This window comes from Rhinoraja longicauda, chromosome 2 (assembly GCF_053455715.1).
Source record: "Rhinoraja longicauda isolate Sanriku21f chromosome 2, sRhiLon1.1, whole genome shotgun sequence".
NCBI classification, from domain to species: domain Eukaryota; kingdom Metazoa; phylum Chordata; class Chondrichthyes; order Rajiformes; family Arhynchobatidae; genus Rhinoraja; species Rhinoraja longicauda.
The window spans coordinates 99,593,493-99,616,615 of NC_135954.1; the positions used below are offsets into that span (position 1 = coordinate 99,593,493).

General features: G+C 45.1%; 1 protein-coding gene across 4 annotated transcripts in view; it reads left to right on the forward strand.

Moving 5' to 3' along the window:
• Positions 1-213: 213 nt before the first annotated feature.
• zmynd11 (zinc finger, MYND-type containing 11) overlaps positions 214-23,123 on the forward strand; it is a 131,596-nt gene continuing 108,686 nt past the window's right edge. For 3 of the 4 annotated variants that reach the window (XM_078424978.1, XM_078424979.1, XM_078424982.1), the window contains exon 1: positions 222-507. Coding sequence is in view for 1 of the 4 variants with exons in the window: in XM_078424990.1 (XP_078281116.1) it covers positions 466-507 (42 nt within the window). In the remaining 3 variants the exon portion in view is untranslated. Of the gene's footprint in view, positions 508-23,123 lie in introns of all 4 variants that reach the window. The other variant, XM_078424990.1, reaches the window with a different exon arrangement.

Sequence of the window (23,123 nt, forward strand, 5' to 3'; positions counted from 1 at the left end):
GAGGAAGAGGTCGGATTGGCCGAGGGGGTGCGATTGACGTGACCGGGGTGGGGCGGGGCGGGGCGGGAGCGCGCACGCTTTCAGCGCGGGGACGTGGCCTGCGGAAGTGCGCACGCTAGCAACGTGGGGACGTGGCGGGCGGGGCGCGCACGCTCGCAGCGCGGGGACGTGGCTGGCGGGAGCGCGCCCGCGCGCACGCTCGCAGCGCGGGGACGTGGCCTGCGGGCGGGAAGGGGGAGGGCAGGCAGGCGGCAGCGCGCACGCTTGGCCTGCGGAGGGCGCAGGCTGCCGCCGCCGAGCTGTGGCGTTCGGTGTTTATGTGGATCGCAGGCCGAGAGAGAGAGAGAGAGAGAGAGCGACAGCCGGGACGAGACGAGACGGAGCCGGAGCCGCCACTACCCTTCCTTCACTCCGATAGCAGCTGGGAAAGCTCGGCGGATCCCGCAGCCTGCGGCTCGTCGGTGGATGGGTGGCGCAGCCATCGCGGCCGGAGCACGAGTGGCGAAGGTGAGGGGAACGGCGACGGTCCGGCCCGGCCCGGCCCGGCGGGGCGAACATGGCGGCTGTGGCTGAGGCTGAGGCTGAGCCTGAGCCGCTGGAGCCTCGCCGCTCGCCACGGGTCCTGTCGAGCCGGGGTAGACGGGAGGAGGAGGGGGGAGAGGGAGGGAGGGAGGGAGAGGCCGTCGTCGCTAAACTGGGCCTCTCCCCCCCTCTCTCTCCTCCCTCCCTCTCCTCCCTCCCTCCCTCTCTTCCCCCCCCCCCTCCCTCCCTCTCTTCCCCCCCCCCTCCCTCCCTCTCTTCCCCCCCCTCCCTCCCTCTCTTCCCCCCCCCTCCCTCCCTCCCTCTCTTCCCCCCCCTCCCTCTCTCCCCCCCTCCCTCTCTTCCCCCCCCTCCCTCCCTCTCTTCCCCCCCCTCCCTCTCTTCCCCCCCTCCCTCTCTTCCCCCCCTCCCTCTCTTCCCCCCCCCTCCCTCCCTCTCTTCCCCCCCCTCCCTCCCTCTCTCCCCCCCCCTCCCTCTCTCCCCCCCCCTCCCTCCCTCCCTCTCTTCCCCCCCCTCCCTCCCTCCCTCTCTTCCCCCCCCCTCCCTCCCTCCCTTCCCCCCCCCTCCCTCCCTCCCTTCCCCCCCCCTCCCTCCCTTCCCCCCCCCCTCCCTCCCTCCCCCCCCCTCCCTCCCTCCCTCCCTTCCCCCCCCCTCCCTCCCTCTCTTCCCCCCCCCTCCCTCCCTCTCTTCCCCCCCCCTCCCTCCCTCCCTCTCTTCCCCCCCCCTCCCTCTCTCCCCCCCTCCCTCTCTTCCCCCCCCTCCCTCCCTCTCTTCCCCCCCCTCCCTCTCTTCCCCCCCTCCCTCTCTTCCCCCCCTCCCTCTCTTCCCCCCCCCTCCCTCCCTCTCTTCCCCCCCCTCCCTCCCTCTCTCCCCCCCCCTCCCTCTCTCCCCCCCCCTCCCTCCCTCCCTCTCTTCCCCCCCCTCCCTCCCTCCCTCTCTTCCCCCCCCCTCCCTCCCTCCCTTCCCCCCCCCTCCCTCCCTCCCTTCCCCCCCCCTCCCTCCCTTCCCCCCCCCTCCCTCCCTCCCCCCCCCCTCCCTCCCTCCCTCCCTTCCCCCCCCCTCCCTCCCTCTCTTCCCCCCCCTCCCTCCCTCTCTTCCCCCCCCCTCCCTCCCTCTCTTCCCCCCCCCTCCCTCCCTCTCTTCCCCCCCCTCCCTCCCTCTCTTCCCCCCCCTCCCTCCCTCTCTTCCCCCCCCTCCCTCCCTCTCTTCCCCCCCCTCCCTCCCTCTCTTCCCCCCCCTCCCTCCCTCTCTTCCCCCCCTCCCTCCCTCTCTTCCCCCCCTCCCTCCCTCTCTTCCCCCCCTCCCTCCCTCTCTTCCCCCCCCTCCCTCCCTCTCTTCCCCCCCCCCCTCTCTTCCCCCCCCCTCCCTCCCTCCCTCTCTTCCCCCTCCCTCCCTCTCTTCCCCCCCCCCTCCCTCTCTTCCCCCCCCTCCCTCCCTCTCTCCCTCTCTTCCCCCCCTCCCTCCCTCTCTTCCCCCCCCTCCCTCCCTCTCTTCCCCCCCCTCCCTCCCTTCCCCCCCCTCCCTCCCTCTCTTCCCCCCCCTCCCTCCCTCTCTTCCCCCCCCTCCCTCCCTCTCTTCCCCCCCCTCCCTCCCTCCCTCTCTTCCCCCTCCCTCCCTCTCTTCCCCCCCCTCCCTCCCTCTCTTCCCCCCCCTCCCTCCCTCTCTTCCCCCCCTCCCTCCCTCTCTTCCCCCCCTCCCTCCCTCTCTTCCCCCCCCTCCCTCCCTCTCTTCCCCCCCCCCTCCCTCTCTTCCCCCCCCCTCCCTCTCTTCCCCCCCCCCTCCCTCCCTCCCTCTCTTCCCCCCCTCCCTCTCTCCCCCCCCTCCCTCTCTCCCCCCCCCTCCCTCTCTCCCCCCCCCTCCCTCTCTCCCCCCCCCCTCCCTCTCTCCCTCTCTTCCTCCCCCCATCCTCCCTCCCTCTCTTCCTCCCCCCATCCTCCCTCCCTCTCTTCCCCCCCCTCCCTCTCTTCTCCCCCCCCTCCCTCTCTTCTCCCCCCCCCTCCCTCTCTTCCCCCCCCCTCCCTCTCTTCCCCCCCCCTCCCTCTCTTCCCCCCCCCTCCCTCTCTTCCCCCCCTCCCTCTCTTCCCCCCCCCTCCCTCTCTTCCCCCCCCCTCCCTCTCTTTCCCCCCCCCTCCCTCTCTCCCCCCCCCCCTCCCTCTCTCCCCCCCCCCCTCCCTCTCTTCCCCCCCCCTCCCTCTCTTCCCCCCCCCTCCCTCTCTTCCCCCCCCCTCCCTCTCTTCCCCCCCCCCCCCTCTCTTCTTCCCCTCCCTCTCTCCCCCCCCCTCTTTTCCCCCCCCACTCTCGCTCTTCCCCCCCTCGCTCTTTCCCCCCTCTCCCTCCTCCCCCCCCCCACTCTCCCTCCTCCCCCCCACTCTCTCTCTCCTTTTGTTTTATTTATTTCACTTTAGTAGCTGTGCGGTGGATTATTTTTTCTCTCTCTCCCTCTTGCATCATTTCAACTCCTCCAGACCCCTCTCTCTCTCCCGCCTCCCCCTCTCCCTGTCTGCCGGCGAAGAGCCGAAGTTGACGGGCAACAACGAGTGGTGGGGAGAGAGAGAGAGAGGGAGGGAGGTTGTCGCCGTCCGCAGTCCTTTTCGCGGGGGGGGGATGGGGGGTAGTCACGGTGAGCCGGGGCTGGGTGCAGAGAGGGGACATCGGACAAGTGGTCACTGAACCTCGATGACAGAGTTTAAGGGCTGAGATCAATAGCTCCAACCCGGGATTTGTTTAAGTGAGAGTTTTGGGGGAGGTGGACACCGAGATTGCGTTTACAATCTTCTCCACACGAGTTTCTACTACTTTTCTTTTACCAAGAGGGTGTCAATAATTTCGGTTTGCAATCTGGAGCACAAAAAATAAAAGTTTAAAAGGTATAATCTGATAAAGCCGAGTTGTGTGAACATCGGCCCCTTTTCCTGGCGAGTGGGGGTAAATTGTTCTTTTATGTGCGTTTGGGGGGGGGGGGGGATACTTTTAACATGTGCTGCATTTACAACTGCATTTAATGCTGCCAGGCATGTATTCAAGGATTAAAATACAACCTGCTGTGTGTCGTGGTCCCATAAATTAAATGGAATATGTCATGCCTGTAGCTCTGAAGCCTTGGCTACTGTTTAACTTGTTGCTAACAGCTATTTCAAAGTGCTTATTTTGGTTTCCTTGTTCCCTGGCTTTTTAGTTTGCTCAGGTCATATCTATCCTTGCATCTATCATTGCCCTTCTCTTTCTAATCTCCACATTGCCCTTTGGCAATAGCTTCTGAAAACATGTGTGCATACAAGACGCCCAACTCTTGACCCCTTCCTGGCTGTGTGTAATCAGACTGAGTCAGCACTGTCTTGACACCTTTCTTCCTCATCTCTACCCAGCTCTGCGATGTCAAGTTGCTGGTCAATCCTGGGTAAAATTGCAGTTTTCTTAAAATTGGATAGTTCAGCTGCCACAAACTTCCTTTACTCTTGATTCCATCTACTTTGACCACTTTCTTGTTGAACCAGACTCTGTGGAACTACGGATCTTGAGTTATGCTTTCCAATCTAGTGAGTTTCTATTGTGCTATTTTTTGTCCCAGTCTAGGCTCTTGTCTGTTTTTGTTGTTTCACAGAAGTGACTATTTCAGGTGAGATCTCACTTTAGCCATCTGAAAATTGGCTCCTGCTCTAATGTGTTTTTAATCCACACCATTCTACTATTCTGTGTTGCTTCCCAGTCCACGAGTTTCTCATCTTTTTAGTCGGCTCCTTTAATAACTAGTCTTGCCATTATTTATTAAAGTTTTACAGTCCTTCAAAAAACCTAATTCTGCAATTCTATCATGTTGTATTTCTCCTGCCCCTTTTACCCTACTATTGACTAACATTCAGGTCTCTTGGGTCTCAATTCAGAAAAGTCCTTGTTAACCCTTTCAATCCTTGAGGTTTGTGGCTCAATTGATCCTCTAGCCAATTTCTAGACAGTTAACGTGTCTCCTTTATTTGGTTTAGCATTAGTATTCATGCAATTACACTGTTGTTTAAATACAGGTGGTTGTTGGTGTTTAGCTTTTGAATTGGCGGACAGCTTGTTCTGGGTACAATGTAATCCAGTCCCTCAGGTGGTTGCCATTTTCCAGTAGAATTTCCACTCTTGGATATTAACAATTTATCAAAACTGTTTTACTCATTGAATCACTCATCCTGGATTGTAAACTGCCATCTGGCAATATTTTTCACAAGAAATTGTCAAGCATCAACATTGACATGTTTGGATGATCTTTTGCTGTGGGCCAGCTCTGCCGAGAGCCTTAGTACAATAGTTCCCAACCTGGGGTGTGTGACCTCATCAGGTTAGATGGAGAACAGTAAAAATCGCAGTGTGTCTGAGCCTGAATGATGTTGATTCTTGGTATTTCATTTAAAAAAACACAAGCACAAAATTTATGGATGGGGGTAGGATTGCGGAGTCTATTTCTGTAAACAGTGAACTGAGTTTGATTCAAATGGTTGGGCACCTTTGGTCTAGTGCAATAGGCGGTGTGCAAATCCCTCATATTTGTCCAACCACTTGTATAACACATCATCTGAGCTTGGAATATTTAAGGATAATATTTAGAATTATTAGGTGCAGGCGAGCCTATTTGGAATATCACATCCATGCCTGATCTTACCATCTATTTATTCAAGGGTTATCGATTCAATCCCCAATATTTTGCTACAACTTCAAAGCATTATCTGCTTCAAGATGTAATCAATTACCTGATTGTTACCATTGTACTTTATTTTGCCATCAATGTTGAGAACTGCTTGTTTGAGGCCCAGCTAGTTTGTATTTATCACCCTGGTACCAACAATAATTATTGAATAAGCACAGCAATTAATCTATCAATTGGTCCGTAACAGGCCCAGGCATGATAAAGTAAACCCTAGAAGAGAATATATGGGAATCATTTCAAAATTGCCTATTCCCCCAAATGTGCTATATTTGTGCTAATATCTCAAACAATTTTGTTTAATTTGTGGTGTTTTACCTTTCTCCATGCCCTATATTTTGTAGTAATATCTAAATGATTCTACTATAATAGAAATATGTCGTAGAATGGTCTTGCTATTTGCCCAACAATTGCCTTACTTGAGAATTGTGCTTACCAAGAGCACAAAACACACATTTTAAGCAAAAGAGCAATCAAATGCCAGATTTCTTTAAGCAAAGCAGTGTCTTTCATTTCACAGGAAATGTATATATTGAAGTAAAATGCAATGAAACAGGATAAAAATGTATGTTTTATTACCGTAATGCATCAGCATTCAAAACTTGTGGCGATATGGTACCCATGATATGTATTCACCATTGCATTAATTCTATTTTTAATTTGGAAGCCTTGGCTTGGTCTTCACGTTTGGCATTGTCTGAAATTTTTGTCAAAATATGTAGCGAGTTTTGTTAATGCAAATTGTAAATATTCCATGCATGTCAGTAAGAAACAATTGTAGTCGGTGTGGGTTATGCTGTTTAATCTACTAGTGGTGTATGCTTAGGGTAAAATTCCTGCTCATCTGGAAGTAACAGGCTTCTGCTGTAACCCATTTAAGTGCATTTGTAATACTTTTTCATGCAAGCTTCTGTATGCTTAAACTCTAAGGCAGATATTTGCTCAAGTTTTAAGATAATGGCCATGGTTGGGAGATGGTCGAGTAGGAATTTTACACAGCAGGGACATTGAGTTTATTTTTTAAATGTAACCAGTTGTAAGTAAATACGGTTGTTAGTTATGAAGAACTATGTAGTTTATTATGTCCAAATTTCCACCCATAAATCAAGTTGCATTAGGCACTGCTGTTTAAACATACTTTTTGTTTGTCTTGTTTACTGCTAAGCATAAACGTTTCAAAACAGTTATTACAAGCACATTTGGATTATGGAGAAAATAGACAAAAGAAATTAAAGAATTGTATAGGTGAACTGGGAACTGAAGTCTTTCAAAATAAGATGATTCTTTTAAAGGCTACCTAAACTGATCTACCTTGACCCTTCCAATTAAAACCTCATCCCACCCTCCCCCTTGCTGTCACCTTCCTGTCCTGTGATTCAAACTCAATTGGTCATGATCATAGGATTTGTGTGATGTAATTAAACATCGAAAGTAAAAGATCCAAATGCAAATCCTAGAAATTACTTTCAGTACGAATTGAAATGGATGGGAATAATACTTTGTTACTTTTTTATTTTTCTTATCTTGTTTGAGTTTACAGTTTTTATGAACCATCCAACAGATGCTTCACGAGGCACTGCTTTGTTGCCTTTCCATCTTTGTGCTAGCTGGACTCCACAGTGTTCACTTGTATGTGTTTTAGGGTGATTTGAACTGAAATCTTGGGGACTGAACTACGAGTGGGAGTGTGGGGCGAGAAGTATTAGATACCTGAGTGGATTAAGAGCATTGAGGAATCTGACAACTGAGGGAGTTTAGTTTATAAAGACTTGTTTAATGTAATAAGAATAAATTAATTGGAATGAAAATGGGCTCCGGTGCAACTTGCCCATGCTGACCAAGATGCCTCATGAAGCAAGTACCATTTGCCTCCATTTGTCCGTATCCCTCTAAACGTTTCCAATTCATGTACCTGTCCACGTTCTTATAAATGGTGTTATTTGACCTGTCTCAACTTTGTCCCTAGGCAGCTCATTCCATGCACCCACCACCCACTGAGAGAAAAAGCTGCCCACGGGTTCCTATTAAATCTTACCCCGCTCAACTTTTACCTATATCCTGATTCTTGACCCCGTACCCTGGGTGAAAGACTTTGTGCATTCACTTGATCAATTCTCCTCTTGATTTTATACACATTATATTAGCTTATTATTTGTGTATAATGTTCATCAGCTAGCCAACTTAATTATCCTTGCTTTAATTTTTATTTCAATTATCCTTCATGTCAGCGATTTATAATTTTGAAGTGGGCCTTTCCTATCTGTTTATAATTACAGATCACTCCTGTGTAAACTACATGTGTTGATCTACCATTTTATTTTGCTTTTCTATAAAAAGCATTGCTGCCTTGATTGTGGTTTAACAACCTTTGGAGTAGCAAACTATTGGGCTTCCCGGATTTAGGGTACCTGATGCAGACTTCAAGACACTACCTTTGCCCTGAGCTGTCTGGCCTTTTCAGTATTAATTCAGTGACCTTCAGGGAGGTGCTACGCCTAATCTGCTTGGCCCCGATCAAATTGCTAGATTTGTGTTAAGGTTCTTTTCTGGAGCGCATAACCTGCTACCCCATTCTGTTTACTTGAACCCAGTACTTTGTGAGCTTGCAGTCAGTAACCTCTGTGTTCTGGTTGCTGGATATCATTTGGAACTTTCAACTAAACTTTATTTTCCTATCCACATTTTCTGCACCTCGCCCACCATCAACCACCATCCTCTCGGACCCATCCAACTATTGACATTTTTCTATATCAGTGTAGAATGGAGAATTGCACTGTTATGGTTGAGGTGATATTCTGATTTTTTTCAACTATCCTCTTGCTGAAAGGTGCTTTACATTTTTTGAATTTGCTTACCAAGTCTTTGTCATCATTTACTGTTTTGCACTTTCACGGGTCATCTGTTTTGTTTTCTCTGTCCTTGCACTCATTTAAGCCTGACAGATCTAAGGCAAAAACATGCCCTTCCATGTCTGATTTCCAGAGGGAGTCTGATAAGCTGCAGCTTTTGCTACTGTGTATAGGAAACTCTTGAAATGTCAGCTGGGAAAAAAGGTTCCCTATTTATGCAAAAATCATTGTTAGCATGTGAAGGTGGGGGAAAGCATATGATATAATGATTCTAATGGGGATAGCTAAGATGAACTTGTGAGAGGCCATGGAACTAAAGTAAGATTTATTTTATTCAGCAATGAAACTAGGATCACAAGCACATAATTAATGGGAGGCCCTTAAATAGGTACTGATTTACAACACAGCAGGGAGTGGAAAAAACACTGGCTCCTAAGGACAACAGTGGTTTACACTAGAGGCTCTATGTTCACTCTGGAATAAAGTTTCCACTGTAAACAGTTGGCAAAGTGCTAAAGTTGTGAAGGTATTCAAAACAAAGTAAAGTAAGATAAAATTGAGCATCAGCCCTAATGTTTCAATAAAAATAATTTGAGGATCTTAATCCAATGTTTACTGTTAATTTTATTTGAAATTAAAAGTTTTCAAGCCATTTAACTTTTCCTGAGAAGACGAATGGGAGGGGACTGGGGAGAGTTGTAAAAAGGTTAAAAAGACTCGGAATGCTGGCCTTTATCATTCGGGGCATTGAAGACCGAAGTTAGGATGTTACATTGCAGTTGTAGTAGACTGAGATTGCATTTAACAGTATTATGATCGGTGTTAGGCACCCTGCTATTGGAAAGATGCTGGAAAGAGTGCAGAAAAGATTTGAGGATGTTGCTCGGACTCAAGAGACTGAGGTATAGGGAGAGGTTGGGCTGGCTAGGATTTTATCTCGTGGAACAGAAGAGATTGAGGGGTGACCTTAGAGGTATGTAAAGTCACGAAGGGCATAGATGGTGTGAATCCCAGGGTTGGGGAATTGAGAACTAGTGGGCATAGGGTTAGGGGAAAGATTTAATAGTAACCCGAGTGCAAAGGTTGCCGATTCTTCGCTTAGACTAAGCATAGACTAGTTGACTGTTTCGCTGAGCACTTGTGCTCGGTCTGCCCAGGCCTACTGGATCTCCTGGTTGCTAACAATTTTAACTCTTCCCTTTCCCGTACTGACCTTACTGTCCTGAGTTGCCTCCATTGCCAGAGTGAGGCAACATGCAAACTGGAGGAACAGCATCTCGTTTGTCACTTGGGTAACTTAACCCAACGGTATGATCATTGAATTCTACAATTTTAGGTAACTTCAAGTCGTTCTGTCCCCCTCTCTTTCCCGTGCCCCACTTCAACTTGCACCTATTTCTCTCCTTTTCTTCCCTTCACAATTTGCAACTCTTTGATCCTTTTGTCTCGCACCTATCTTTTCATCTTTGTCCTTTGTTCAACCATCTAACTACCAATCCCCCTCCCACCCTTGCCTGTATCCATCTATTATTTGACAGGTGTTTTTTTGCCCTGCTTTAGCAGTTTTCATCCCCTCCCCACAATCAGTCTGAAGAAGGGTACTGACCCAAAACATCACCCATGTTCTCCAGAGATACTGAGTTATTCCAGCACTTTAAGAAATAAAGATTAAGATAAAAATGTTGCCAATACAATCTAAGTTCCCCTTCAGCAAAGCTAAAGTACCCAGTTAAAATCAATCATACCTTTGTCGCTTTGGAGAAATTTTGAAAGCAAAGTGGTACCTGATTAGAAAATTACAAATATAACACAAACCTTTTTTTAAAAAGGGGTTCTATGGTTGGCCCATGAAACTATATGCTAGTGAGTTGAATGTCTTCTTTGAGGCACTGCAATATGTTATGGAGAGAGATTTACTCAGTAAATATTTTGAGGCAATAATGCTTTCCCGACGCAACCTCCATTTTTCAAATCTGGCCTCTTGTAGCCTGTTAGCTCTTCGAGTCCCAATCCAAAACATTATCTGCCTGTCCATTTTCCTCCACAGATGCTGCCCGACCTGAGCTCCTCCAGCACTGCTGTCTTTGACAAGATTACAGCATCTGCATCCTCTCTTTTTCAAAGAAACCCCCCAAAGTTTAGAAATGTCTATTTCACTTTAAAAGTAATTTGACATTGATCCTTGTCCGATGGGACCACATTGTATTTTTTATTTTGTTCGATGTACACATACCACAATTTATTATTTGCAAGCTTGTCTATGCTGGGTGTAGCTATGTTTACAAAAGACATGCATTTAGTACCAACTTTAACATGGTGAAACATTCTTCAGTGCAGTTAAGTTAATTGGATGTGCCTCATGAAGAAATGAATACTTGCTGTCAAGCTGAAGATAGACACAAAATGCTGGAGTAACTCAGTGGGTAAGGCAAGTCTTTAGACTTGGTAATGCAGGTGTACCCCTATGTGGCCTCTTCTATTTCTCTTAAATTTGGTTTGATAGACTATTTTTCTGGCCTCCATGACTGACATTCAAAGGCTTTCATTTTCCCCTATTGGTAGGGACTTACATTTCTGTTATTCGTTTTGTGGTCTCTACATGTTTTATAGCATTTTCTTAGTCAATAAAATACTTTCAAAATGTAGACATGAGGATGCAGATGCTGGAATCTTGAACAAAAAATAGTCAGTTGGAGGTACTCAGAGGATCGGGCAGCAAGTCCTTCAATCCAAAGAAGGGTCCCAACCAGAAACATCTGTCTCTTTACCTCCACAGATGTTCTCTGGCCCGCTGAGTTCCTCTAGCTGACTGTTTTTTAAAAAACTTTGGTTGTTGTGACATTGTTTATACTAACAGCAATGGGATAATGACCAGATTAACACTTTAGATATCAGTTGATAAATAGTGATTGGGGCAATGCACAGATCCGCCGTATTCTTTGAAATACAATATTTGGATTTCATGTCTGCCTGGAAGGAACATGTGGTTAGTTTTTTTTTTAACAACTCATCCAAATGATGACATAATTCATAGTACTCAGGAATAATTAGTGAGTTTTAACTTGGCTTCATCATCCTAGTGTTACTATCTTGCACATATATCACATCATTTGTGTGTCTGGTCATTGTTGAACTTGAATTACAACCTGAAGTGAAAATAGAAATGCTGGGAATATTTGGATTGGGCAGCATCTGTGGAGTCAAAAGCACATATTCTGTTTTTATTTCCATTTACCAGCATCTGCAATATTTTACTTTTGAACTAGAACCTCCTGGACACAAGTGATAGTGCAGAGTCACGGTGGGTCTTGTCCAATATGTGATTATTGGCAGCAGAACTGGAGTGGATACCTTTATTCTGTTTAAATTGAATGTGCAGAGTAAGGAATTTCCTCTATTGGCAAAGACTGAGGATAAATCCGAATCTGAAATTGTGCCCATACAGCTGAAGTAGTGCTGGAATTTTCCTGCCAATCTCACTGAAGTCCAAAAGAACAGATATAAATTGTTCTGTAGAGTTGGGATCCGAGGATGGTGTTGAATTGCACCACGTATGAAGATTGCAATTTCAACTTTCCCATGCATATTAGGCATGCATGCTTAAGAACCTTATTAACCTGTGATCAAGAAAGTTTTGGGATGTTAATGTGCTTTGTGCTCTTGCCACAAAGTCATACTTGAAGAAATAGTGCTGATCTCACCAAGCAGAGCTTTTTGTTTAAAGCAATAAAACATCAGAAAAATGACTGCTTCCTGCTGTGCCTGGAAATCTGGTTGTAATTTTAAGAGCTCTGATCAACTGGAATTGCAATTAATTCTGTCAGAAGGTGGCTTTATTGATTGAATATTTTGTAGTTGCTCGCATAATCCTTTTTATAACCAAAATATTAAAATAATTGGCTTGTGCCAGATTTTCTTTGCCTCTGGGTGCAAACATGAAGGAAGTTTTGGGGCCTTGTACTCATTGTAGTGTTAGGATTAAGTTTGATTAAAAATGCAAGTATCTGTTTTCACTTATCTGACATGTATAAAATACAAATGATTAAAGGGCATTGTATATCATGCTGTTAAAGTGTGAGATTTTTCATAAATTCTATCCTCCCTCTTAATAATATAGCCATTTTCATGCTATTTGGCAAATGCTTCAAAGATTTTATACTAGTTTGAATTAAAATAAATAATAATAATATGGCCAGAGCATGACATTTTTTAGTCAAAGCAAAAAATGCTAGAAATATTTGACGAAGGTCAACAAGGAATCATTGTTTTAAGTTGATGATCTTTTTATCATAATTGAGTTGGAAATCAAATGCCATTTGAGCTGTAGTGAAGGAAAAAGGATGGATAGAACATCCCCTTGCTCTCTACCTCACAAAGTCAGCAACCACCCAGCATCCCCACCATCAAGGATCCCCACCATCCCAACCATGTCCTCTTCTCAGTACCAGCATCAGGCTGGAGGTGCAGAAGCCTGATGTACTACACAACTACTTTCAGCAACAACTACTTTCCTTAACTCTCAGGTTCTTGAACCAACCCACACTCATTTTAATTCTACCTTGACAAATGGCACAGCACAGTCCATGTCTTGCACTACTGCGGGTCTGTTTTTTAAAAATGTTTTTGCACTAATGTCTTTTATTCGGACCTTTTCTTTAGAAATTCAGTGTAATTTATCTTTTTGTCTAAGTCAGCGCCTATGCTTCTGCACTGTACCTGACCATACTTGTGCTTATGACAATAGACGACTACCAACCATGTCTGCAACTTAAGTTAGAAATTGAATGTTTTCTCAGTTCTGATGAATCAGTTGATTGGAATATTAACTGATTCCACAGTTGCAGCCTGGCCTGCTGAGCCTTTGGGCATCATGCTCTTATTTCAAGTTTCTGTCATCTGCAGTTTCTTGCTTTTCATTAATTTTAGATACCAACCTCCATGTGTTTTTCTAAGATATTGGTTAGTTTAATTTTGAGTGTTGTTGGATAGCTTTTTGCCTGCCTGGGGGGCAAATAATGCAGTTTGTTTTGTTGAAAACTTAACCAGTTAATAAATGTAGTTTAAATTAATTAGACGGAAGTGAAAACCATGGGGATGCAGCAAAAGGCACCTGTGAAGTTTATTGATCAGAAGAGCTATTGAGTAAACTCATGTTTTAAATTAATATTTTGTGATAATTAAGTTAAAGTTTGAACATGGTGTAAGAGTTTGGGCTTTAATACTTTAATACTTCTGGATTGTGGAAGAAGGGAAGACATTATCTTTCAGTATCTATCTCTTTCAAACAAAACATTGCTTCCTCTTGCAAAGTGCATGCCATTAAAATCTAACAAGTGCTCTTGGGTGATAAATAATATCCTTTATGTAAAATGTATGCTAGCATCCACAGCTGGTTATTCCAACTGACAAGAAAAATATATAGAATCTGGAAAAACAATTTTATCCAGAGTTCACAATGTCAGTAAACCAGCAGGAGGCCATTACAGGACAAGAGCTATAGTTGCAAATGACCTTGTGATTGACAGCTTTATTGCTTTTATTTTCCACTGTCTGTAAAAGTTGTAAGGTCATTGAGTAGTGGAAATTAACCAAGTCAAGGATGTGAACAAATCTATAGTTAATAATTAAACCTAATGATAAGATCACTATATTGGCAGCATGGTGATTTGCCAGTGAAGTAACACAAGACACCACTTGGTTTTAAATCTATTTTAAGTCAATAATTTCAACAAAATTGTGACCTTGTGTGCTTTCTTGCTATTTTTTGGTATTTAGTTAATACCTGTGGAATATCTGTTTCAACATGGAAACTCAATGAGAATTTTCACATTTGAGACGTGAGTAACTAATCAGTAGATGGAGACTAAAGAATAATTTTAAAACGTGCATAAAATGCTAATGGTGCCGATGCCACAGAAGAAATCGGAAATGGCAAAGAGTGTGTAAAGCACAGTGGGCTGAAGACAGCTGTAAAGCTGCTTGTGGCAGTAAGTCCTGTGAGGTGCAGCTCTTTAAGTAATGAGTCACTGCTGTAACTCGCTGTGGCTGACAAGGTGACCATTGTGCCCAAATGTTACCAGGTTTACATCATTTTGGTTTTGACTCTGCTATTGAAACTGCCTCAAGTGAATTTTAACTCCCTATGACCTTAATAGCAGGTCATACAACTGGACACTGGGTGAGATTGCAAAACTTAGTCAACCTTTGATCAAAATAAGCTAAACCAAACTGAATTTGAGGCTAAAACACCAAGAAGCGATTGCAGATTAGTACTGTATTTTGGCGCACATCATCTGGTAGTTGTTGCGTTGCTTTTGGTGAGAACATGTGATTCCCAATTTGGCTGCATCCCATGTAATAACAGTGTCCATGCTTTAACTTTAAATCAATTGGTTGTAAATTGATTTGGCACTTGAGGTAACCAAATGCTATTTATAGATCCTGTTCTTGCTTCTTTACAGATATTACCAATTTAAGGTACTACCATTGTTGGTAGAAGTATTAAGCCCTCGTGGTTTCTGTGGTAATTTATTTGGAAAAGACTTATTAAATAATTTTCAATTAAGGGGATTTTCCATTGTGACCTGACATTTCACAGCAATTAAAAGAGCATTGTTGGTTTTATATGTATATCCTAATTCGTTGCATTCACAAGTCCACGCTGAGTACAGTGGGTTTCCTTGTGCCTGGGAATGATGTGAAACTCTTGGTAATTACTGGGAGCCTGATTGAAATGGAAAAAAAAAGATGGGAGATGTCTGTTTTCTTGCAAAATCCTTTTCCATACTGCAACTTTAAGGATCTTGAGTTTGCATAATTTCTGGGACTGAAGGTACTGTATGAAAAATGGGTGAGTGATTGTAAGTGGTTTGCTGAGAATATCATTCTCCGGACTCTCCAGATCCAAATTGTCATCTCTGCTGTGAATATCTGAGCTTTTATGCACTCTTACGTTGTTTGGTTTTATTTTGGGCAATTGTCCATATTCAAATTTGCAGTTTATATTTGAAATGCATTACTATGATTCTAAAGCAATTTGAAGTAACCTGAAAGATCTATCAATGCAGTAAATGTTTTTTTTGTAACTAGTAGATTATTCAAGAATTCCTAGTTACCCTCTGCCCTTTTAACTCTGGTTGATCTAAAACAATGCAATCCATGTCTTAAGCTGGTGGCCTGATCACAATATTATTGTATTTGTTGCTTACTGTTCGGGCTGAGTTAACTCGTGCTTCACTAGGACCTCTTCTATATCCCGCAGCTCCGCTCTTGCTCCCCCTCCCCCCATTCATAACAAGGACAGAATTCCCCTTGTTCTCACCTTCCACCCCATCAGCCAGCGTATCCAAAAAATCATTCTCCAACATTTCCGTCACCTGCAACGGGACCCCACTACTGGCCACATCTTTCCATCCCCTCCCCTTTCTGCGTTCAGCAGAGACTGTTCCCTCCGTAACTCCCTGGTCCACTCGTCCCTTCCTACCCAAACCACCCCATCCCCAGGCACTTTTCCCCTGCAACCGCAGGAGATGCACACCTGTCCCTTTACCTCCCCCCTCAGCTCCATCCAAGGACCCAAACAGTCTTTCCAGGTGAGACAGACGTTCACCTGCACCTCCTCCAACCTCATCTATTGTATCCGCTGCTCTAGATGTCAACTTCTTTACATCGGCAAAACCAAACGCAGACTCGGCGATCGTTTCGCTCAACACCTTCGCTCAGTCCGCCTTAACCAACCTGATCTCCCGGTGGCTGAGCACTTCAACTCCCACTCCCAGTCTGACCTTTCTGTCATGGGCCTCCAGTGCCATAGTGAGGCCCACTGGAAATTGGAGGAACAGCACCTTATATTTCGCTTGGGCAGCTTGCAGCCCAGCAGTATGAACATTGACTTCTCCAGCTTTAGATAGTTCCTCTGTTCCTCTGTTCCCCTCCCCCTTCCTAGTTCTCCCTCTATCTTCCTGTCCCCACCTATATCCTTCCTTCGTCCCGTCTCTTGACATCAGTCTGAAGAAGGGTCTTGGCCCAAAACGTCACCCATTCCTTCTCTCCTGAGATGCTGCCTGACCTGCTGAGTTACACCTGCATTTTGTGAATAAATACCTCAATTTTAAATGTATCTTCCTATGTTCCAGATTATTCCATGGGTTTGCTCCTCCAAGTCTATTTTCATTTGTGCATTGTTTTAATTCTTGCCCCTCCAGCATCCCAGAGTTTAATCATTGTCTCATGACCAACCATAAAGGAATCAGCTGTCAAGATCCTGGAATTTACCCCCCCCCCCCACCACCACGTCTAGCTTTGGAAAAGGTCCAAAAGAAATTGATTAGGCTAATCCATGAAACGAGACAGTTATTTTAAGAGTGGCTAAATAAATTACTTTTGCACTTGTTGCCATTTAGAAGGATGTCAAGCGTGATCTTATTGAAAAGTATAAGATATTAAGGTGGGAAGATATCTAGATTTTTCCACTTGTGGGAGAATCTTGGGTGAGGATCATAGTTATAAGATCAAAACTGAGGTGCATTGGAATTTCTTGCAGATGTCTGGAATTCTCCAATCCGCATGATTGAGGATGCTAGATTATTGAAGATACTGAGAGGATATAGCTTTTTTTAAACACCGTGGTATTAAGGATATGGTATGCTGGCAGAGGAGTGTGGGCCTGAGGCAGATCATAGTGAACTGGGGGGCAAGCTTAAGAAGTAGAAACCCATAAGCCTACCCGTTGACAGTACTGTTTTTCTTTGGTTCTGGTGCCCAACCTGAAATGTTAACACTGCCTTTCTTTTGAGCGTCTGCTGTTGGTTAATTTTCTTGTCTTTGTGTGACTCTATTTCACATTTTATGCTGTTTTATGCTGTTAAAATGTGTTTATAATATAAATTTGAGGCATGAAGCAAATTATAGTTTTATGGACCTCTATTCCTTTATTATGCATCCAACCAAGTGGTGCCCCAAAATATTGAATAACCAATTTTACACGTACCTTGCTGATTAAAAAAAAAATTGTATGGTGGACAGAGGTTGCAAGAAGAAAATTGCCACATGAAAGCGCAGAGTTGCGGTTGTAGTCCAGTCACCACTAGAAAACCCCCACCTACACTTCATGCTCTCTCAGGAAAGCATCCAACGTAATCAAATAACTTTCCTACCCAGTCATTTCGTCTTCCCATTCCCTTCAGATGCAAAAGCTTAAGCGTCCATCACCAAATGCATAAACAGCATTTACCTTCTGATCAGATCTTCCATAAGCTAGGATCCGGTCCCGATTTGACCCTCTTATCCGTTTCTGGACATTGACCTTTGTCTCTGGAACTGTTGTACTATAATGCTGAGAACTATATTCTGTCCGCTCTTTCCCTTTGCTGCCTGCTGTACTTGAGTTTGGCTTGATTGTATCCATGTATTGTATTTGATTTGATTGGATAATATGCAAAATAAAGCTTTACGCTGTGTCTCTGTGCATGTGATAATAATACACCCAAACCTAAGGAGAAAACGAAAGAGAAAGTGAAAAGAAAGGTTTGGTGAAGGGGGTGTGAAGACAGTATAATTAAATGGAGTGTGAATGGGTCAATATTTGACATGGACTAGTTGTACCTGTGAAGGGAATTCCTGTGTCCAACTGGCAAAGATCAATCCTGTCAACACAGTAAAAATACTGACGCTTTCTAGTTGCACAAACTCTAGGTGAAGCTAGCAATGAGGCAGATATTTATCTGGCTGTTTCATTGCCCTTTTTATTTGAGAATAGAGCAGTTGCCAATTTTAGCCTTTTATTCATTCTAAATGTAAGGATATTTAATGTATTTTTGTTTAGTTGACCCTGAAATACTGCATCGAGTAGTGGCATTGTGCTAGCAGAAAAATATTTCCTTTTGAGACTACTGTCTCGTCGCCTTTCAATACTGCAGATAACAGCACAGAACTGAACCTGCAGCAAAAATTGTAGTGTGCTTTCAATTTTTCACCTTTTGAGATAAAACGCTTTATTTTGTGGATTTCGGTTACATTCAGCATTGAAACGAGTCTTGCTCCTACCCTAGTATGAATATTCTGCAGTGTTCACTGTGTCTTTCTCACTTAACCTGTTCCTTTGCTTTTCATGCTTAATTTTGTTGCAGCATTAATTAATATGTGCTGCTGACAGTCTTTGTTAACAAATTCCATATTCTTAAAAGCTCCTCAGTTACAAAATATTTATGTAACATAGTTTGTGTTCATAATCAAGGCACCGATTCGGAGAGACTTTAGGCCTTTTGGAAGCATCGCAGAGGCAAACTGCAGATGTTGTAAAGTTGAGCAAAAAAACAAAGGCAGGAGGGAAGATGATATTTTGTGTCACAACTGTTAGATGGCAATTGTGAAGAGAATGGGAAGATGATATTTTGTGTCACAACTGTTAGAAATATTTTCCCAACAAACGACAGTCACAGCAATTTAGATTGAGAGAGGATTGCACAGAGTACAGGAGTCTGAACGAGTCTCTCTATCGCAGCAGTGCCCCCCTCATTCCTTTATACCATGGAGTAAACAAGGATGTATTGAACACAACTTAATCCCATCATGCAGGTATGTAACACAACTTAATCATCATGCAGGTATGCAAAGTACAACTTAATCAATCTGATCATGCAGGTATGCAAAGTACAAAACTACAGTTAGCACCTAATAGAAGTGAGCAAAGTCTACGAACAAGCATCTGCTTGTCCATACATTATTCTTAAAGGTACAGTCCCCGATAACTATAGGAATGAATTTTTTAATATATCATTTTCCTCCTGTTTATACAATTATCCAACAATTTATTAACAATTTCTAAAAATTCCCCCGTCCCGAACGCCTCCCCGGTTCCATCACAACATTGCACTTTCTTTTGACTTTATGCAATCTGTTCCTCCGCGGGGGTCCGTTCAGGCCATGAAGGTATCCCTTAGGTCAATGTCCACTTCTTCCTCAATCCCTTTCTGGGAAACCAACTCGTACATCATCTGCATTTCTTTGTAAGGGCTGTTTCTATTAGTCTTTGAGACAACCCTCGAATACAGGGAATACAGCATCCTAATCTGGCTAACATTCCTGTAATCACTATGAAGGATGTTAGTGCAGAAATGACAATATTTTTCCATTTCCCGAACCAGTTCTCAAGGAGCCTTGTCCATGAAGTGTCTACCCCGGAGTTCTCGCCCAGCTCCTCCGCTAGCGATGTTAACCCAGCCAAGGCCCTGGAGACTGAGCCGTCCGGGGCAGTATTATTTGGAATGAAGGTGCAGCATGATGAGCCAAACATGACGCACACACCTCCTCTATCTGCTAATAACATGTCTAAGGCCATCCGATTTTGCCAGGCCATTAGGCTAGTTTGATCCAATTGTTCGGCTATGCCTTTTATGGCGTCTCTTGTATAGTTAATGAACCGCTGTTAATTGTAATACAGATAGTTGATCCAGTCTACATTCTTATTAGTGGTTGACCACCAGAAAAAGACTGACTCAAACCCAGCAGCTATCTGATTTCGGGCCTTGAACTCATCTGGGACCCCCCCTAGGGATCCCGATTTCATCAATGTAGATGTGTGCGTCTAATGATCCCTTAACTAATTCCCGCTTTACTCTTTTTCCTGATTCCATCTTTCCCGGCTCCTCTCTTCCCATGCCCCTCCTTAGGGTTACTAGGGTGAAGGGCATTATCAGCTGGGTCATTGTGCACGTCCCCTTCCAGTCCTTGGGTAACTTTGCTCTTAATACTCTACCTCCACAGTACCACCATGCATCTGCTCTCCCAACTTCTTGTCGGGTCAGAAGTGTGACGTCTAATCCCGGCAGAGGACTTGGGCCCGTAGTTGGTCCGACTCCGGAAACCTCTACCGTAGCTACACAGTTCCCCACGTTGCCCAATTCCTTTCCTTCTTTACTCCACCTAGAGAAACAATTAAATCCTCCCCCTGTCGGGATGGTGAATGGTGGTGGGACTATGTCTTTCAGTACTGCCGGGAACAGGTAATGTAGGTCTGAGCAGTTTTTATTTGTTGGTGCTTCCTTCCCCGTGAACAGGGACAGCATGCATGTGACCCCTCCTGGCGAGTTGCTAAAATTCAGGGGGAATGGGGTGGGGATGAGTTGTGGTTTGGCCGACGCATAGGCATAGCAATCACTTTGTCCCAATGTTTTTGCCGTGTACCTCGTCCATTCCAGCCAGGCATTTTCGTCTGCGTATCCCGTTTCTACCTCCAAGGATTTTTTTAGGTCTTTTATTGGAATTATTTTTATAATCCTCTCTTCAGGTCCTTTTGGTTTCGGGGTGGGCGTGACCCCTCTCTTACTCCCTTTCCTGACTTCTATTCTGAATTTGCAACATGGATCCTGCATCCTTGCATCTACACAAAGGAAGTAGTTGCCTACGTCCTGTTGTTTGGGCTTCTTTATTGTCACGATGGTTTTCCAATTCTTTCGATGGAGGGGTGTGGAGGCCACCACCAGGGACCATCTGCTGTCTAAGTCTGTTCCGTCAGACATTCCCCACCCTTGGTAGCCCCCATTGAGAGAGCGTTGGAAAACCTGACCCCATGTGCGGCACGGGGCTCTGCACACGTATGTTCCATCGGTGCCATAGGCTCTTTCGGCACACCACATTCCGGGGTACTCTTTACATGGGTCAATGTGGAAGGTGTCTGTTTCATCTTCCTTAAGTTTTATAACATAATCCCATCCATTTGCAACCATACAAAGACTAGTCGTCCAAATCCATTTTATGATTGATTTTTTCATTTTCTTTTTCTGGTTACGACAAGTTACTCAGGTTTTAGTCATTACTGGGCCCTGGTAGGCCGTCAGCCGTCACTAATTCCCTTGTTCCTTTTCGTTCTCAGAGTTTACCTTCATTCGTTTACAATGTGTTATGTGTACCCACGTTGGTCTCTCCGCAATCCTTACGGCCGTTGGTGTGGTGAGCAGAACTTGGTAAGGTCCGTCCCACCGAGGGCTTGACCACCTTTTTCTTTTGATAACCTTGATAAACACCCAGTCGCCTGGTTTCACAACCTTCTCGAACCCTTGGTTTTCCTGTTCCAGGCTGGTCAGGTTCCTTAACACATGAGATTTGGTTATTAATAACTTTCGCATATAGTCAGCCAGTGTCTCTTCTTCCTGTACTGTTTCGGTTAGTTTCTGGAAGATGGGATATTGGAAGGGTTTCCCATATAATATTTCATATGGGGAGATTCCCCTTACGCTCGGTATCATTCTTATATTTAATAATACGGGGGGTAGGCAGTCTATCCAGGAGAACCCTGTTTCTGCCATGGCCTTCCTTTATACCCCTGTTGGTAGAATACTGAAACGGCAGTCTCTTCTCCCTCTATTACTTCGGCCAGATAAACTTGTTTGGTTGTGGTTTTTCTGCTTTTTGCATTTTCTTCCGCATGTACTGCCCAGTCCTTAAATTCTCTTAACCCTCCGGTTCTGTAACCCACCATGTGCTTCTTAATGTACAAGCTTATTTCTGACCGCATGCCATTTAATAATTCTATTTTTAGTTGTTGGGCGAATGGTCCGTCATCCACCCACGGGGCGGGCACCACTATCCCGCTATTTGCCTCGAATACTTGACTCAATCTGGCAAAATAGTGGCGCACGACCTCGTCCTTTGTCTGCACACACTCTCTTATTTTATTATAGTCAACCATTTTTTGGTAATGCTCCCTTATACACCCTTGCATAGCTATTCTCCTTTGTTGGTAAACATTATCATCAGGTTCCCATTCGAATTGCAATCCTGCCGCGTTATGGGGGTTCCAATCCCCTTCTATCAAACACCAATCAAAACCAAACATACTTCGCAAGGCTTGCTCATATTCACACTGTTTAACCGATAACTCACGACCAGGTTTCCAAAATCCCGTTGCCACTTTGTGAAACTCTTTGGGGTGTGTTATCCCTTCTACTGCCTTCTTAACATCCTTGAGTGTCCTCGGCCGATATACATATACTGGCAGGGCTGCTCCTCCTGGATTAGACATGGCTATCATTGGCAGGATATTTCTCTCCCCTTCGCCCACTTTGTTAAAGGTCGGGTGACCTTAGGGCCCCCATTCCCTCTGTTATTTGTTCCATAAATAGCCCCAATGGTTTAAAATGAGTTCCTGACCTGGTGACGCTCGGATTTTGTAAACCTGGTATGGGTCCGTGAACTCGGGCCGTTGTGGTCCCAGCTTCGCTCCTTTCTCCCGGTGGCAAGGCCACTCCACCTTCCTGAAAATAGGGAGGGGGGGCACTCGCCGTCCCGGGGTTTGCCGGCAAGGGTGCCGACGCATTTTGAGGCGGCGATCGATAGAAGACCTCGTTGTCTCCTTTCTGTAGGTACGCCGTCGTCTGTTCTTCCTTTTTCTTTTTATCCTCCTGTCCGTCCTTCCGTGCTTTGGCTATGCCGAGCCAAATTCGTGCCTGTTGGTAGCCTAATTTATCTTTGTTCATACGTTTCTTAACGGCATCATTTAATATTGCGGACATTAGTTTAGAACAATCGTCCACCAATAATTTACCACTAAACCCATAGTCTCTTTTCCACCTCCGCAGGTGTTTGCAATTTTTTTTGCTATCTATAAACATGCATTTTTCATCACCTTCGTAATATTTCGGGTTTGCCGAACCCATGCTCCCCACCTTCCCGTTAGTACTTACTGCTTCCTGTGGTCAAGTCGCACTTGACTCTTGAAGTCCCAGACTTCGGTCTTACGGCCGCGCCATTTGGAGAAGTAGTCGCGCTACTCTCTGAAGTCCCTGACTTCGGTCTTACGGCCGCGCCGTTTGGAGAAGTAGTCGCACTACTCTCCGAATTTTTGTCCTAGACAATTCCTACACAGGTCAGCGGGGAATCAAACGGTTCGACAAAATCAAATTACTTAACCCGGAGGGGGCCCCCTTCCTACGGAACATTCAGTTTTAGCTCGGTCGTGTCGACTGGACCCCGTCACTCTGTTTCCACCTTCCGTAAATCCTTAAAGTGAGCGCTCTTGGTTTATTGGAAGAAGGCAACAGAGGTGTTGGGGC